This window comes from Centropristis striata, chromosome 6 (assembly GCF_030273125.1).
Source record: "Centropristis striata isolate RG_2023a ecotype Rhode Island chromosome 6, C.striata_1.0, whole genome shotgun sequence".
Taxonomy (NCBI): domain Eukaryota; kingdom Metazoa; phylum Chordata; class Actinopteri; order Perciformes; family Serranidae; genus Centropristis; species Centropristis striata.
In genome coordinates this window covers 30,471,283-30,490,609 of record NC_081522.1, presented here as the reverse complement: position 1 = coordinate 30,490,609, position 19,327 = coordinate 30,471,283, and the positions used below count along the sequence as shown (strand labels likewise).

General features: G+C 38.7%; 1 protein-coding gene across 1 annotated transcript in view; it reads right to left on the bottom strand.

Annotated features, from left to right (window-relative positions):
• Positions 1-14,284, bottom strand: part of bcar1 (BCAR1 scaffold protein, Cas family member) — a 101,186-nt gene extending 86,902 nt beyond the window's left edge. The window contains exon 1 of the mRNA XM_059335060.1: positions 13,782-14,284. Within this exon, the coding sequence (XP_059191043.1) occupies positions 13,782-13,793 (12 nt within the window). The 5' untranslated portion in view covers positions 13,794-14,284. The remainder of the gene's footprint in view (positions 1-13,781) is intronic.
• Positions 14,285-19,327: the final 5,043 nt, after the last annotated feature.

Below are 19,327 nucleotides of genomic sequence, written 5' to 3'. Positions count from 1 at the left end.
CTATTCCCTCTGATGACAATTACCCTGTCCAATCTATTGTATTGCATTGTTCTAAATTCTGTGTATTTTATTGCTGTTTCTTTTCTATTTTTTTTGTACGGTGTCCTTGAGTGCCAAGAAAGGCGTCTTCCAAATAAAATGTATTATTATTATTATTATTATTATTATTATTATTATCAATAATATTATCATGAATCCACAAGAGTCTCAGCTTTCCAGTCATTCCCAATTTATGCAATTCACAGCCTGTTTAGGGACCCCAGTATGCAGAAATATTCATATACAATAGGCGAAAATAACCGGGCTGTCTACAAGGAAACATAATTATTAAGTCGTCAGTAGAATTGTTATCGTTAAGTTTTCTGTGTTTTCTGTATTTCCATGAAATATTGAGGAAGACAAAGGAGAACAAGATTGCTAATTATGGTTTCCACCATTTTCACAAACTACAGAAAATTCCCACCTCTGATAGAGCTGGTCAGTCAGACAAATCACAAATCATTTGATTTTAAAATGTGACGCTGATTGCCGTGTGAGATATGAAGCAGAAGGAAGAGGGCATGAAGTGAGAGATGATTGAGTAGAAAGATGGGAATGCATAACAAGGGAGTGAGCTAAGAGGGTAGTGAAAGGTGAGTGAGAAAGTATCTGCAGGGGAAATTACATCCAGCCCTTCATCTTTCAGTCCGAGTACAGTAATATCTTCCTCTTCACATCATTAATCTCTCTCCGTCTTTCCCTTTCTCCTCCATCCATTTACCATTTCATTATCCCCCTCTCATTCCCTCCTTCCAGTTCTTTCTCCCATCCCCTCCCCTCTCTCCGTCTTCCTCTGCTGCCTCTCCAACAGTGTGTAAATCATCCAATCAGGCCTGATGCAGACCCCATCATGACGGAGACCAGAGGTCAAGCACAGACAAACTGGGATGAGGCGTGTCCGACTGGGAGGATGGATGGAGGGAGAGGAAACGGTTGGATAAATGGAGGTGTTTGGTGATTCGAAGAGAAAATGAGACATGGCTTTCCAGTTCCAAGATGTGATTCATGAAAAAACATTTTATTTCATTATTGATTTTTTTCTGATTACTAGATTAATTATTTAGTACATTAAAAAAAGCAGAAAACAGTCAAAAATAGACATCAACACACCTCTGAACCCAAGGTTTGCCAAACCTGACCTCTTTATGTGAGTTTTGTTGTAAAGAAATTCTCATGATTTTGACATATAAACAAAACAGGCAGATGCAATGCCTGTCATGAAATTAGGGCTGGGCAATATATCGCTATAAAAGATATAACAATATATTTTTAAATGTGATATGGAATTAGACCATATCACATATATTGCTATAGTTAAAAAAAACATACACATTCTTTTCTCATATAAATATAATTATTTTGGAAAAAGATTGGCCTATTTATTTCATAGGCTATTTTAACTTAATATATTTTCTTATTTTAAATGCTTTGATTAAAAAAATAAAGATACTCCTGTTATACAGTATTTATGTTCACTTAAATAAACGGTTTCAATAAAACTTGACTTTGACTGAACATTTGCTCTCACACTTTGCGATAAAAATATCGGACTATGTATCGTATATCAATATTCAGCTTAAATATATCGAATATGACTTTTGGTCCATATCGCCCAGCCCTACATCAACTATACAAAATCCCCCATTGATGCAATCTATTTGATTTTTTTCTGTGTGTAAAAGGATGCTGAAGGACTGCACTGGAGGAGGAGGAGGAGGAGGGAGTAGGAGAACATATAGGGAGTAGGAAAGGAGGTTAAGGGACACACTGTAGATCAGACAGATGGAGAGAAGGTAGCAGAGGGCTGATGAAGGTGTTGCGGTCAGACAGAGGGAATGAACCAGAGATCACTACGCTACCTCTTTGTTTCTCATAATCACATCGCAGATATATTTTGTGTATGCATGATCTGAAGGAGGCATATTAATAATATGCCTCCTTCAGATCATGCATACACAAAAGCACAGAATTATTATTTGTTTAATGTTACTAATTCATTTAAGAATTAAATGAGCAAATTTTCTTTTCATTGGGACATGCAGTATTTGCTTTCAGAAATAACTGTATTGTAAAATAAGATTCAAGAAGCTTTTCAATTTACATAAATCCTGATTGATTCCCTCCAACAATCAAACGAGATGCTATTAAAAATGTTAATCCACAATAAACCTTTAAATGAATGTCAGCAAGGCGTAAACTCACACGCACACACACACACACACACACACACACTAAAGCTGCGTTTAATGGAGCACTCAATATTATAAAGTGCCTCATTGCACAAAACGACCGTTATTTGCCAGCAGGGTTTTGTAAAGGTTGTTGATCAATGCAGATTTACTATGACTAAGACAGGCTAGCAGTTCCCCCCCAGTTCTAGTCTTTGTGCTAAGCTAGGCTAAAGACATTGCTAGAATTTACACACAGAGATGAAACCAATATTAATCTTCTCATCTTGATAAGACCACAACCACCACCTGTTTTTTCCCAAAAAATGTTTGACTATTCCTGTATTATCCATGTATCAATACTGGATAGGGCTGGGCGATATAGACCAAAAGCCATATTCCGATATATTTAGGCTGAATATTGATATATGATATATATCCCAATATTTATATCACAAAGAGCAAATGTTCAGTCAAAGTCAAAGCCAAATATGACATGTCACAAGTAATTTTATTAAAACTGTTTATTTAAGTGAACATAAACACTGTATAACAACAAGAGTACCTTTTTTTTTTTAAATCAAAGCTCAATAAAGTGCACATTTAAATAAAAAAATATCTTAAATAAAAAAAAACAATAAAATAAAAGAGGCCAATCTTTTTCTGAAATAAGTATTTTTTATGAGAAAAGAAAAATGAACATTACAAAAGAACTAAATATGACAAACCCTAGTAAGGGTAGCATTCATATATAAAGACTATACTGACATATGCGATATGTTCTAATTCCATGTCATATTTAATAATATATCGATATATCTTTTATATAGATATATCGCCCAGCCCTACTACAGGAGTACTACTGTATGGCAATAAGAATGACATTTAGATGAGTGTACTACTACACAATCCATACTGTGGATAATATTACACTAATAACACACACTGGCTGCAGTAGAAATGTAACAGTACCCACACCCACAGTGTCAAAGACAATATCTTCCTGCTGGCACTAGAGAAACATTTTGCATTTTATTTGCGCTCGCCATGGTTAGAGTAAATCGCATGCCAAACCATTCATTGTGCTAACCTCTGCACATGCGCAGCTGCGTTCACCAGACCGTGACACCGGGTATACTGTGAGGGTTTGGCTCAGATCTACAAAATGTACAGCCCTAGACTGCAGTGAAAGAGATTGATTGGTCTACTGTTGAGGATAACGTCTTTCTGAGAACAAATACTGTTATTTGGTTCAGTGCATTTGATTCCTGAACTGTAGATATAGCCTACATGTCTATTAATCAATTTAGCTCTGTTCCAGCATAGCTAATCAATACTAAACCATTTATGGCTAATGGAGGCATGGATAAGGACACAACATCACAACAACCAAGCACATTGTATTATATACAGTACTAACAAGGTTTCCACTGTCTGTTTGAAGGCTTACACCATTATTCAAATAAGAGCCCAATGGATCAATGTAAAAGTGATTTTAAATTTTTTTTAAAGGCCAATACTGATCATGACATTTGACATAAAAAAAACAACAATATATCATTGGTTACTGTTAGAACATAAAACAATATTCTAAAGATCCCATGAATTAGCTTTTCTTTTTTAAGAACTGTGGTATAGCTAAGCAATGAATGGTACATTTTACTGGATAAAAGTAAACTTGTCAGTGTTCTATGGTGGAAACACTACATCCTGGATATTGTTTCTAAATAGGGTTGCAAAATTCCAGAAATTTTCAAAGTTCCATGGGAATTAATGGGAATTTATAGGGATTAACAGGAATTTGTGGGAAATGGGAATCAAAAGGGAATTTAAAAAATGGTAGGTTGGCTTTTAACAGGAAACCTAAATATAGTTGGGGAAAATATATTTTAGCATAATCTTGACTAAAACGATCAGATTTAAAGCAAGTACAATTAAAATATGGTAATATAGTAATAATAATATCGATGCTAATCCTCAATCACATGTACATAGCACACTGCTCACTGTAGGGCTATTGAGGCCATGCCCCCCACTGAGGCTAGGGCTGGGTGGTATATCAGTATTATGAGTTATACCGATATATTTTAGAAAGTAATATGTAGTCGAACAATTCACTCATACCAATATATAATAGCTTTTGATGTTGGCTGAACATAGGACCAGCAAGTTCGGATTGCAGATAAAGAACAACACAACGTTGTTTGCAAAACATGCCACAAACAAGTTGCTTCAAAAGGGGGAAGGTTTTGAATTTGATAAAGTCTTTAAAGTCTTTTGGTCAAAATCACCAAGCCCTAATTGAGGCCACACCCCCTACATGCACTGTGTATTCCTCCATCACATGTTCAATTCAGCATTTACATGTTTGATGAGTAATATTTAACTCAACATTCATGTTTTTGTTGCTCACTGAAAGAATAGATTGTTCAATAAAATAAATAAACTATGTTCTATTTCACATGGATGTGTGCATATCACAAAACAAATTGTTAATATTTATGTTTGGATATGATACAGTTTGTTTAAATTACCGCCAGTTTTCAGTTAATTCCCATTAATTCCCATAAATTTACATAATACCCATGGAAAGTTTCTGATTTGGAATATTTCCAAAATTCCCCAGCTTAACTTCCCATGGAGATTTTCTGGAAATTTCTGTGCATATTTTTTATGTTTCTTATCTGCAAGCATATAAACATTATAATACATCTGAGATAAACCATAGTGGACTGACAGTAATGGGTATGCCATCTGTACAGGAGCTACTGCTGCCATGTTCGCAGAGGATTGAGGAACCTGTTACCAGTGATAGTGTCCTGAAGTCCAGACACTGATATTAAAGTAGAAATATCCTAAATACAAACACACAAGCCGTCTGTTAATATTCTAAACATGAATATCTTACAGTGTGTGCAGCATGTGTTCTGCTGCGCTGACTGCAGTCGAACACTGAGGCATGCTTGGCTAACTGCAACAGTCAGCTCACACACTGCAGCTGTAGCTGACACTGTTTTAACGGAGAGACAGTTTATACAGATGCAACAATGTGTGAAATGTGCTGATAGCACTGACAGCTGTGCACCTGCACCTCGATATCTCTGCTGCCCGGCTCCCGCTCTGCTTCTGTTTAACGCAGCTACCAGGCAGTTGTAGACTGTGTCCGCTCGTCAGTACAGATGCTCAGTGTGTCCGATGTTTTACACGTGAAGACACCAAACTGGTGGTGTTGGGGAGGAGGGGCGCAACTGTTACATTCCACTTATCATGGATTTCCATATGCCTATTATTTTCTAATCTCAGCGTGAATGTCACACGCACACCAGCACCAGACAAAGCCAATTTCATTTTCTATTTTGGCCGACTCACTGAATTTATCATAATAAGCTCCAGCTGATCAAATCTGACGGTGTCACTGTCGTGGCTGAAATGGATGTACGTCAACTAAAAAAGACAAGCACCACATCACTGCCATGAACTTCACTTTGTCATGAAATAAGAGCTGCAATCTCACACAGGGAGCAGAATGAAAAGAAGAGAAGTGCTTTAATATTATCTTCACATTTGCAGTGAATGTTCATATTGTCTAAATTAAGCAAAACACAGCTAAGCACAATAAGTATTTGGGGGGCACAATGATAGTTTAGTGAATTCAGCAAGTTCTGGATGCACTGAAAAAAGGCAGCTGAAGCTTAAGACTGAGACATGGTCTTTTTTTGTAGTTTTCTATCAGTTCTGATAATACTGCTACAACACAGCAACATCACACAGGTCAGACGAGATCTACATCCAGATTTTCTAAACCACTTCATTTGGAGGTCAAAATGTAGGAAAACTGTGTGTGAGCATGACTACAGTCAGTACAGTGGGTCAAGCAAGAAGTCAAACTGTAAACTGTGAAGGATGTTTATAACAGATAGTTATAAGCACCGTTTAGGGTAGCCTCAGCCACGAGTTAATAATTGCTGTCTGTCGTGTAAAGTGCTTTGAGTGGTCGCAAAGACTAGAAAGGTGCAGTCCATTCAATACCTTTAATTGTTCAACTTCACTTTATTTTCCCAGATTAGTTGACTAACCAGAACGTGTAAAGTTATCTATTCTGCATATTTTTTGGCCCACTGCAACTATTTTTTGTGATGTCACCATGTGTCAAAATCTGGGCTGTTAGGACTAATAGGAATGATGGTAGAAAATACATAAATAGTTATAATAACGCCACAATCATGTCAAATGTTTGTTTACAGTTGGTCGCCGTCATATTGTGTACCGGCTTTCAAACATGAACATATCTTCGATATGCTCCGCATTGGGATGTGATAACAAAAAAGGAGATGCCAATATTTCATTCCAATGACTACCTAAGGAGGAAAACAGACGTCAGCAATTGTAAGCAGCAATTAAGAGGGCAGAGTGGACACTGACCCACAGTGGTTGCTCACATTTTGTCTCAGGAGAGTCTCAACGGAATATAAGGTTAACATGTCGGAACACAGCTGACGTTAGCTACATCGATAGCCTACAAAAACATGTTCATGAAAGCGTACTATAATGCCTAAATATCTCCCCATTTTTTTTCATCAATGACATTGTAGTTTAGTAAGTTATAAGACTTTCCAAACAATAGGGCAACCAATGAATCCCTATTCATTGGACATGCCTTTTCTGGGGTGGTGTAGCAGATAGATGAAGATGTTGTAAAATGAAAAGTCTGGCAACATCTCCAACGATGTCAGTGGACAGAAAAGCTCAGCAGAGATTCCATAAAGATCACATCCAATTACTGATATTTTCTCTGCATAACTTTTCTGTTCTTTGCTATGTAGATGTGAAATGAGTGACATTGCTGATGAACAGAGCTAGCATTAACTTTACCGTTGTGAATATGAGCCTGGCTACGTTCGGTATGCTCGGCAGGGACAACAAACGACAGACAGCGTCATAAGTGACTATAAGGCATCTATAGGAGCCACAGGCCTGGATGGAGCTATTGGAACAATATCAGCAAAAACTGAGCAGCTCTGACGTCAGCATTTCACTGCAGCCCTTCTGCTCTGATGCTAGCTTCAGGATTTCTACTGGTCTTATATCACAACACACACCACTCCCCATATGTGACTGACACTCTGAGCGGACCCGCCTGTTGCCCCTAGCAACTCTCTACCGACGTGGAGAGCTGCGGGAAATTGAGATGCAAGGGTGTGTGTGTGTGTGTGTGTGTTTGTGTGTGTGTGTGTGTGTGTGTGTGTGTGTGTGTGTGTGTGTGTGTGTGTGTGTGTGTGTGTTTGCATTAAGATGGGAGAAGAGCTTCTATCTCTTAGCAGCAATGATTAATATTGAAGTGAAGAGCTTTATCATTGCAAACACACACAAAAACAGCGCTAGTACTGCACTGGCCAAGCAGTCCCTGTACATTGCCTGAGGAAACCCCACCAATCCCACTAGTTGTACTGTCCGCGCGTGTGTGTGTGTCCCTGTAGAAATCACACACATGGAGGAGGCAATCAGGAGAAAACACACACTCTGCATGACAAGCACTTAACCCCGAGCCCTTGTCCTCTCTGCCATCTAATACACTCTACAGTGGACACCTTGCTTGAAATAATCCACAACAGAAACATTATCAGCTAAATACTAGTTTGGTACATGTATCTTGTTAGCATATTTCAAAATTAAATGTCTTAAAATGATTTTTTTACTGATTGATTGACTAGTTGAGCAACACATCTCAATTTGAACTGCTTCAATAATCAAGCAATTACCTAAAATCAACTAAATATGTTACACCTCAGTTGTAATGATGGGCTGCTTTTCCTTGTCTTACATTTAATCAAACAGATTATATTTGCATCGTATGTGAGAACTGAATATCTTTGGGGTTTTTAACAGCACAATACGTTTGAATACATCACAGTGGGTTTAAGAAAAGTGTGATGGGCATTTTATGACATTCTATAGATAACACAATAAAATATTTAATGGATGCTGCCAATAAAACATTTGTTATGGCTTTGATATTTCTGTGATAACCTGAGACAGACCTATAATGTTTGGGGAGGTAGCATTAGTGCTTCAGAGCAGCAATCTGTCACTCACACTTCATTATGGATCCCACTGCAGTTCAGCCCTTTGACAGGTCTTATTTTTTGGTCCTGCTGGGTGTCCACCCATCCTCCTCATCAAGTTAAACCTGATGGGGTTGATGGTTTAGCCGCCGACAACTCGACAAGCTACGCAAGGCAAGGATGCTTAGTACCTTGAGGTGTTAATACACCCTCATTCTGACACCGTATAATGCAACAAGAACTGCAGACGATCGATCAAAAGGAAAGAACTGGTGAAAATCATCATAGTGCACCTATGGCCACTTGGCTAGAGATTATGATGATGATAAAATGATAATAGTGAGCTTCAGGTATCAAACCTTCCGATGTTAATTTTGAATGATGTCCTTGTATTTATTAATGTGATAGTATGATGTTCAAACACCCTCTGTGTGTCCTGCTCTGAGCGTCTTTAAATCAGCCTACTCTCTTCCAATATGTATCTGACCAATCTGTGCTCTATGCTGCTACAGTACACGTGTGTGTGTCCGTGTGTGTGAAGAATAATGCACACTAGAAGATTCTCCAGCCAGTCCGGTAGGTTTTGCTCCACAGAGAAACAGAGCGATCAAACAGAGAAGCATTCCAGTCTGAAATCGCACACACATCCTGTTTGTTCCCTCTGTGTGATCAGCAAATCAAAGTGCGCTCAGCTGAACATACAGCGAACACTCAAACACACACACACACACACACACACACACTCTGTTTCTAGGAACAAACCTGTCAGGCACCATGTACGTCATGGAAAGCATGGCTGCGTACGTGTGTGTGTAAGGGGGAGAGACACCACAGAGAGATGTGACCAGGTGAGAGGGATCATGGGAACGGTTGCTGTGGCAACTAGGATTTCACTAGCTGATACTGCAGGTGTGATGATGTCACTTATGTCACTAAACGACAGAATAACAGAGCAGTGCATGAGAACCACGCATCAAAGAGACTGCACTTCCTTTACCCAACGTATTGAGCAAATACACACACACACACACACACACACACACACCCGCAGAGACCCCACTAACACTCAGGTAGGTAAACACTTTGTATCATTTCTCTGTAACCGTGGCAACATTCAGCTGAACCAACACTACCACTACCATGAACACCATGAAATCCTGTTTGTGTGTGTTTGACAGGTCGTGCAGTAGCCTACATCTTGGATCATGTACTTATGTATCATCAGAGTAGAACTGATCAGAGTTCAGTAGATCAGAGTTGAATACTGTTTAATCAACAGTTTTGATGAGCGATTAGCCCTTTATAAGAGTAAACATGACAGTTTATTAGAGGTTGGGGGAAAAAAAGATACAGCATAGTATCGCAATATTTTGTGTGGTAATATAATATCGATTCATGGCCGCCAAGTATCGATATTTAGCGTTCAGACGGGCCATCAGTATTTTCACCTTCACAGATTTAAGGAATCTAAAGGCACCGTGTCAGGATATCGTGTCGGGAAGCTGTTGAAATAACAGTGCAAAATTAAGCTATTTTTATATTTCATTCACAAAAATTCATAACAGTAAAGCTTAAAGTTGAGGAAAGTTTGTTAAAATGCTGCAGTTGTTTGATATCAGTTCAGTTCAGTTTGACTGAATACTTTGTTGGTCAGTCTGTGGGTTTGACTCTCATTGTGGACAAATAAAAAGACTGAAGTGAGATGAATAGACTGAGAATTTTCCCAATATATTGTATCGCAGTACTCACCAAATCGCAATAATATCCTATCATGGCTCAAGTATCAGGATTAAATCGTATCGTGGGGCCTCTGGGGATTCACACCTCTACAATTTATTATAGTATACAAGGTTTTAGGTAATTACTATTTCACTACAGTTTAGGGCTCATTTAAAGGTTACAACAGGGCACCACAGGAATGAGTTCTTAAGCCAGGACGTTAGTTAGCATTTTAGCACCCTCGGGTCTAACATCTCAAACTCAATGAGGATTTAAATTGGTCGGTGGTTAGATTACTGAAATAAGGTCTGTGGTTAACACAGGCTGAAGAGATGATTGTGTTTTCTTGTACGACATAAAATACGTTACTAAATACCCCCATGTTGAAGTTTTTACGTGTCCTTAAAAAGGCGGTTGCTAACAAGTGGCTACATGAGACGACAGTTGTTGTCGGGGACATTAAACATCATCAAACCAGACACAGTTTTACTGGCTTGTCAAAACCGCTGGTTAGCTTGTCAGAGACCGTCTGAAGCTTAAAGCATGCAACTGTGGAGTAGTTTGCTATAGCATAACTTTTTACTTCTGTCGGCTGCATTAACGGTTCAAACATAATAAAAGTGTTCATTTGTGAAGATTATCCTGCTGAACAAACCGTGTCAGCATCAGAAACGTGTGTTTAACACAGAGCTTATTTTTATGCAATGATCCAAAATCCAATGCAAAAATCCCATAGGCGTACTCTCAATAAATAAAAATACGTAACTTAGTTTCCTCTCTGTACTTTTAAATCAAGAACATGATTGACAACTGCATAATTTGGTATATTGCTGAATGTGCTTGGTCAATGTGATGAAACAAACAAATTTAATGGACAAATTGAGCAATAGACTTGGAGCCATTTTGGCTTATAACAAACTCTCAGAAACTACATTTTAGTATTTCTGCCCACTGGCCTGAACATACAGTAGCCCTCAAGTATAGTTTTGTCGTCAGGGGTCTGCTGCTGTGGAACACTGAGGTTATGCTGAAAATTACACTTTTATACTGAGATTTAACAAAAACAATGTAGAGAGAAGCACTCAATGGTTGAACATTTGGCACAATATGTACTGTCAAACTTGAGTGAATGCTGACCTACTTAATATCCTCCCTGCTGAGGAGATGGTACAACCTGCTGCCTGTCTGTCTGACTGTCAGAGAAGATGGGTAGAATCCACTGTGTCTGAACACACACACACACACACACACACACACACACACACACACGATGCATCCAATATACTTTGAGTGCATCACTTTCATCACCAGTTTCTACCTTGCACAATCTCCCTCTCTGTGGCAGGAACACACATGCTTGACACATCTTCAGTGTGTCTCATCAAATAGCAGAAGGCAGCCAGTCCATGTGTGAATGCCAAGTTTAGCAAATCAGAACACATCCTGTTCGCCACACTGATAAGGTGAAGAGAGCCGCTGCCTCTGCACCTCAGTGGGTGGAAACATCTTTCCACACTGCAACTAATATAAATTGGTAGAGATGACAGCCATGTTTTCCATTTATGTAACTTTACTAGAGGTGTGAATCAGCAGAGGCCCCACGATACGTTTTTATCACGATACTTGAGTCACGATACAATACCAAGCATTTTTGTGACATGGTGAGTATTACGATACAATATATTGCAATTTAACTGCATTTTGTGTCCACACAATTAAATTCAATCAAGAATTGTTTTGTCAAAAAAGAGATATTTCTCAGTTCTAAATTGGTCAGGCAGCCATGTGTGTATTGAGGAGTCTTGTGGGAACCCAGTATCACCATGAACATCATGAAACATAAAAAATAGCCTAAATTTGCAGCCTTATTTCAACAACTTCCAGCCACGATATCCTGACATACCCTGGTGCATATATATTCCTTAGATCTTCTAGTTTCATATGATATCAGTATCTCCAGTATATTCCTAAGTGAGACCACTACAGGCTCAGAAACAGCGGAAAAACTGCGGGCCAGAGCGCTGAATATTGATACTCGGCCATTAATCGATAGAATATTGCCACGCAAAATATCACGATACTTTGCCGTTTCGACTGCCTGTTCTATGTATTAGGGTCTGTGTTATCATGTGACCATTCAACTCTATTACAGTGTTGTAGGTGCAGCTGTGACACATCATAGCCTGTAGAAACACAGAAAACAGTGACAGGCTGAGACAACTGTCAATCAACCAAACGCCTCAATACATACCTGTCTGAGCAAGTATGTTGTAATATATTATTGGAAATACTATTTAAAACTCAAGCTGTGGCTTCACTACCCAGTCCTGGGCCAAGACAATCAAAGAACAGAACGGGATATGTATGATACAGTTTTAACAGTTAATCACTCAGTTTTGGTTAACTTATCAATATTAGGAAATACATGCTGAAAATATGTTACATGAGTGTTCATATGTGGATAAAAAGTAACATAGCTGAATGTAGCTATAATAGGTTATTTCAGTTCTAATGTTGAAACTACATACCAGCATTTAATAGTTGAAGGTAATGTCTACAATGTAACATTTTTAGGGTGGGTCTTTGTTTAAGTGGTTAAAATCTGTTTTGTGTCAGTCCCTGTCTGCAGTCTGTTTCCTGCCTGGAGCATGTCTGGTTCTCCAAACTGGGAACATTTAGACCATCGTCTACTGCAGGAAATACACTGACTGTGAGTAAGTACCTCATACAACCTCACTTGAAAAAATCCCAACTATCCCTTTAATAGCCCACAGCACAAAAAATGTGAGCGCAAACATGCAGACACTTGTGAATTCACTGTGAAATCGCATTTTAAGACCTGCAGTATTCACAGTGAATCAGGACATGATACAGCAGTGTTTCATGATGCATACGTCTGCTGGCAAAGCATGGCAGAATCAAGACATTCGGTGATTAAAAAATATTAAATAAAGATATGATTAACATCAACAACACTGACTGGGAAAAGCATCAGATTGGTGACTAAAAAAGCTAATATTGTGCATTCCTATAAATGGAAGCAATGTAAGACATGTAAGCCCTTTTTCAATTGTAGTAGAGCTGAGTGCACAGGCTAACACACACACACACACACACACACACACAGTTTGTGATACAGCTCCTCAGGAATGTGATAAAGTACAACACTACAAGCCCCATAAAGACCATTTCCAACAGCAGCTGCCTGCACTAAAACATCTTGAGATTGTGTGTAAAAGCAACATAATATAAATCCATCCCTTGAACACAGAGCAGCAGTAATATCAGCTGTCTAAATGTGTTGACAGGCCAGGCCTGCCGAGAATAGCTCTGGCACTACAGACCCAGTATGTGGCCTTAAACCAAGGAGCATTCACAAAACGGGCACATTACTGCGCCTTTTCTAATGAGCAGAGCTCCACGGGAGCTTTCTGCTGCTACACTTCACCTCATCACTCAATCGCATCTTCCAGCAAATTCGACAAAACCAACAAGTCGCACTTTATCCCAGTATAATAGCATTGCTTTACACTAGTCATTACAGTAGCTAGCGAGGCTATATTTTAATGACACGCGGGCTTAATGCAGCTGTGAAAGTTGACATTTTAATCAGTGAAGTGCTGCTGGAGAACTGGGTGTGTGCTGCATTGGAGAAGAGCTGCCCTTTGGTGGGACGTGTTCAGTCTCGCTCTGTCGTGGAGGCAAATTGTTTCGAAACAGCAAATATGAACACCGAAGGGCAACAAAAAAAAGCTGTGAAAGTGTCCCCTGAGCCTGGGGCTGACATACTTACAGGGACAGACATTTTTGCTGGTGCTGGTGCTGTCACTCTCCTTGGCTCCTGGCTTTATAAAACGCACGGTGCACGCTCTTCTTTTCCCCCCCACAGATGCTACTTTTCTTGTGTTTCTTCACGGCTCCCCAAGTGTCAGTCCTCCTCCACCCATTCCGTGGTGCACTCGATAAGAAAGCTAAACATCCAGGTGTATATACGAGGCTTTCGTCAGTTTAGTGAGTAAAATGTGTGTGCAGTAAAAGCAGGGGTTTGCGGCAGCAGTGCGGCCGCCTGGATGTCCAGCAGAGCCGGCTGTCTCTCCTCCGTCCTACCGCCCCCCTCCCTCCGCTGCTCCTCGCTTCTTCGGTCACGGTTTTCTTTCTCTGAAATGCCTCAATAGCAGCTGATAAAACGACCAAGCGAGGATTGTGGAGGTTAAGCGACTTCCACCGTGATGTTGACAGGTCTGTACCGTGACTGAACACGGCAGGAGAGATCCGCCTCTGCCTGCTGCCTGGCGTCCTTCCACAGGGATCATCCAGTCCAGCCTTAAAGAGACCGTCTCTCTACAACCAATTACAATTTATACAATTTACAACGCATTTGAAAAATCCACAGCTCGGCTACCCCCCGGGGCTTTTTGGAACAAGCCTATAATGGACCATACCATTGGTCTGTACGCCCATTTACTAAGCTACAGTGACTTATGAGGACATTTTTGGCTTTCTCACATCTATTTTTTTGCAAACATGCTGCTGTATTTTGGACTTTTGAATAGTAATACCACACTACTATACATACTACAACACAGAATATGCTTTATGTATACAACTGCATAATTACACTATATTTTTTTACACAATAATGAAATACATGATATTGAAAAATGCAAAAAAAAAAATACATTTTTTTTGTCTTCTCTTTCTTTTCCTCAATGAAATAATTAATTGAATAAGCAAACAATTAAACATGAATATTTATTTATTTACTTATTAATTTATTCTTTTGGCACTGCCTCTTGTAAAAAAAATGCATAAATGTGGCAGGATGAATTGACTATGTGATGAAATTGCTAATAGTTGTAATTTCATAACCTGCAATAAAGTAATTTAAAAAATATTGATAAATGCTAATAAGAAGAGAGGAGGTATTCAGTCAGTCCCTCAATCTATTAGCCAGTGGTGGAATGTAACTAAGTACATTTACTCAAGTATTGTACTTAAGTACAGTTTTGAGATATTTATATTTTACCTAAGTATTTCTATTTTATGTAACTTTTTACTCCACTACATTTAGCTGACAGCTTTAGTTACAGTCTTGGAAAAAATTATTAGACCATTGTTTTCTTTTCTTGTAAATTTCAATGCATGGTACAACTAAAGGTACATTTGTTTGGACAAATATAATGATAACAACAAAAATAGCTCATAAGAGTTTAATTTAAGAGCTGATATCTAGACATTTCCAATGGTTTTCTTGATAATGATTTTGGTTATTATCAAGTACATTTTGATGCTGATACTTTTGTACTTTTACTTAAGTTAGTGCAGGACTTTTACTTGTAATGGGGTCATTTCACAGTGTGGTATTAGTACTTTTACTGAAGTAAAGGATCAGAATACTTTTTCCACCACTGCTATTAGAAGTTATTAAGTGAATATTAAGTCTGAATTCATTTTTCATCAAAATTACAGTGGATTTTTTTTTTCTAAACAACATTATTTTCAAAATTGTTGTAATATTAATTTGCCTGGAACGACATCTGGAGTGACAGATGTGTCATTAACTACCTCTATATTTTTTCACACATTCTCTCTTTATTGGTTGTGGAGTTGTTGCAGTACCAGAAGTTACTCTGGTTGTTTTTGCTCATTTCAACAATGTGGCCCAGATTTGATCATTTTAACACAGTGGCTGTGACAAAACTCAAGTTTTGTTATTCATCGACACACCTCTGATAACAGACAGCTGTTGGAAATCAGCAAGTCATTATAATGATTGGAATAGACGGCAGAGTAGATGGATTGTCAGGCTGAGATGCGGTATAAATAGCCGAGCCCCGGCCGCCCCCCTGAGCACTGTCTTCCTCTCTGACTCTTCTTTGTGTGTGTGTGTGTGTGTGTGTGTGTGTGTGTGTGTGTGTGTTTCTGCAGGAACACAATCAGGCTCCCTGCTGTGGTTTAAATAACAGCAGCTATTTTCACCCACACACCTCACCAATATGTCACACATGCATGCCCTGCACAGTATAGCTGGTGTTGACCAGTCTCACCAGTGTCTCTGTGTTATACTAGATTAGTGAGGGCAAAAAAGATAAGTTTGTCACCACAAAATACATGCAGAGACTAAATATGCTTACAGATGCTTTACTAAATAACTTCAACAACATGTTCAAATGTGTACTTGGTCCTATATCACTTCCAAAAATCAGGTGAGGCAAACCAACTCACAGTCAGTATGGCTAAATTACAATTAATGTGAACCATTGTCCTTTTTTTTAGAATTATTCAGATCCTTTACATAAGTAAAAAGTACTAATACAACACTACGAATTTACTCCACTACAAGCAAAAATCCTGCTTTCAAAACTTACTGTAGTAAAAGTACAAAAGTATCAACATCAAGGGCACCTTTATCTATCAGACGAGACATGCACTGGTTCCTTTTCATTTGTAAAGTCTTGATAGGTAATATGCCACCATACCTCAGCACTTTATTAAACTGCTGACATAGTAATTATCCAACACGCTCTAGTGATTGCTTAATGCTGAATGTTCCCCGGACAAATACTGAATTTGGACTTTTGGCTTTATCTACCTGTAACATTTTACAACTTTCACTCAAACTCACCACAATTATAACTATGGGCCAGTTTAAAACTATGATAACCAATAACTCTGCCTTTCACTGTGACTGTTTTTAATGTTTTTGCATGTGTTTTGTCTGTGCTGTTTGTTGTTCATTGTGTTTTCTCTGTACTCTCGACATCATTGTAAATAAGGGGTTGCCCTCAGTGATTTCTCAAGAAATAAATAAAAGATAAATGAAAATGAAAAATATATAAGGCAATGCTAGGACTACTGCCTACCTACATTTGTCCCTTTATTGCTCAGAGATCTCATGATCTTTTGTTGCTTTCTGGTCCATAAGCCCGTGCTGAATTGGCTAAAAGGGCTTTTGTCCACTCTGCACCTTTTGCATGAAATAAGTTACGGAATGACTGGAGTTAATATCATTGAGCACTTTTAAATCTAAAGGGAGAGTTTTTTCATAAATTGTTTGTAAATTAAATCATTTTTGCTTTTTTGTTTGTCCTTAGTTTGTGGTTAACTGTGTAATTTTGTAACTTTTTTTGTATTTGCTGCTGCCTATCTTGACCAGGTCTCACTTGAAAAAGAGGTTTCCTAATTTCAATGGGATTTTCCTGGTTAAATAAAGGTTATAATAATAAAAAAATAAGTATCAAAAGTAGAAGAACTTGTTATACAGAATGACCCCACTCAGTTTGTTTGTTGTTTTATATATTCTAAATATATTATTACTATTATTATTATGTTTTTATTATATACTATTATTATTGTATTGTATTGATGCTATTATGTAATCAGTGTTTTAATTCTGTAAAGAGAGGGCTCATTTATCTACTTAATATAATGTTATAAGATTTAATTTAATTTAAAAAAAAAAGTCTAATCACTTTAAATGTATCAAGTTTTTTTACTACTAAAGCTGTCAGCTAAATGTAGTGGAGTAAAAACGTTCAATATTTGTGACTTAAAATGGAAATACTCAAGTAAAGTAAAAGTACCTCAAAATTGTACTCAAGTACAGTACTTGAGTAAATGTACTTTCTACCACTGACTGCAACACATTCAGGAGATTCAGTGGGATATATTGTGTCTGTTAATGAATGCAGAACAGGCTTCATGTTAAAATGATCAGCCCCCGGGCTGTCTTGTAAATAAAATAAAACATGAGAGACTACAGAGGTAATAAACATCACGTTGCACAGTGCTGATATCCTTTTAGTGAATCCTAATCTGGTCCACCTCTAACATATTGCATCTGATTGATTGACTGAGATTATCTCAGACTGCACAGGTTGCAGCCATTACAGTGAAGACATTTTGATTGGAGTGGAGTTTTAGTGTCCCATGATGATGGGAATGCTGATTCAGACTCCTCCATCCTGACAAGAATATAATTATGGCAACACACTCCCATAGACACTTTGTGTGTGAACATGTGTGAGGATAATCTCCTGTCAAGCTGCGCCATAAAAACCTGCGTGTGTGTCTGTGTGTGTGTGTCTGCTTTATTCAGATAGACACAGAACGTCATCATCCTCTTCAGTCACCACATGAACCTGCTTTAGAAGTACTATTGGTTATATACATTTATGATAAACAGCTCAGCATTTACTATACTGACACCACACCACCTCCTCCCCCTCTTCAACATGTGTACATCTCCAAAGCAGCATCCACCATTCACAAACTGTGTTTCTAGGACATTAATGAGCAGCACAGGGGCTCCACAAGGCACTGTTCTGGCTCCATTCCTGTTCACACTGTACACAGTGGACATCAAATACAACTCTGAGTCCTGCCACATCCAGAAGTACTCAGACGACACTGCTATTGTGGCGTGTATCAGGAATGGACAGGAATCTGAATATAGGGATCTGATAAAAGCCTTCAGTGACGAGTCACAAGAACTATCTGCTGTTGAACACCTCAAAGACTAAGGAAATTATCAGAGATTTCCTCAGGTTCAAGCCCCCCTTCAGCCAGTGAATACCTGTGGGGTGGACATGGAGGTGGTGCCAAGTTATAAGTATCTAGGTGTATACATGGATAATAAGTTGGACTGGTCCCTAAACACAGACGCTCTCTACAAAAAGGGGCAGAGCCGCCTCTTTTTCATAAGGAAGCTCAGATCTGTAGACATCTGTAATACGATGCTGCAGATGTTTTATCAGTCTGTGGTGGTAGTGTGTTGTTTTATGCTGCAGTCTGCTGGGGAGGCAGCATCACACACAGAGATGCAAGGCGGTTGGACAGACTGGTCTAAAGAGCTGGTTCTGTGGTTGGAGCCAGGTTGGACACACTGGAGGAGGTGGTGGAGAGATGACCTGTCAACATGTTCGAGGTCATCCTGAAATACCCAGATCATCCGCTACACAAAACCTTTTCTGGACCAAAAAAACAGAATTGGACGGCTCCTCTCTCTCTGTTGCAGGACGGAGAGATACAAAAGATCCTTTGCTCCTACAGCCATCAGGCTGTCTCATTCCAACAGAGTTACCAGACTAATTGAATTTCCCCTCTGGGTTAAATAATTTTGATTTTGATTGCTTTTTGATTTAAACAACATATACTGTTTACACTGAACATTAAGGTGAGACAGGACAGACAGAACATTTTTTTTACATGCACTGGTCAATTTTTGGCTATATTTCTCCCATAACATGTCGTGTTCTATTGCAGTGTGCAGTCTAAAGCTCGTCATCACAGGCATCGTTAGAAAGCTCCCACTCTCCTGCACAATATTATGTTTTTTAC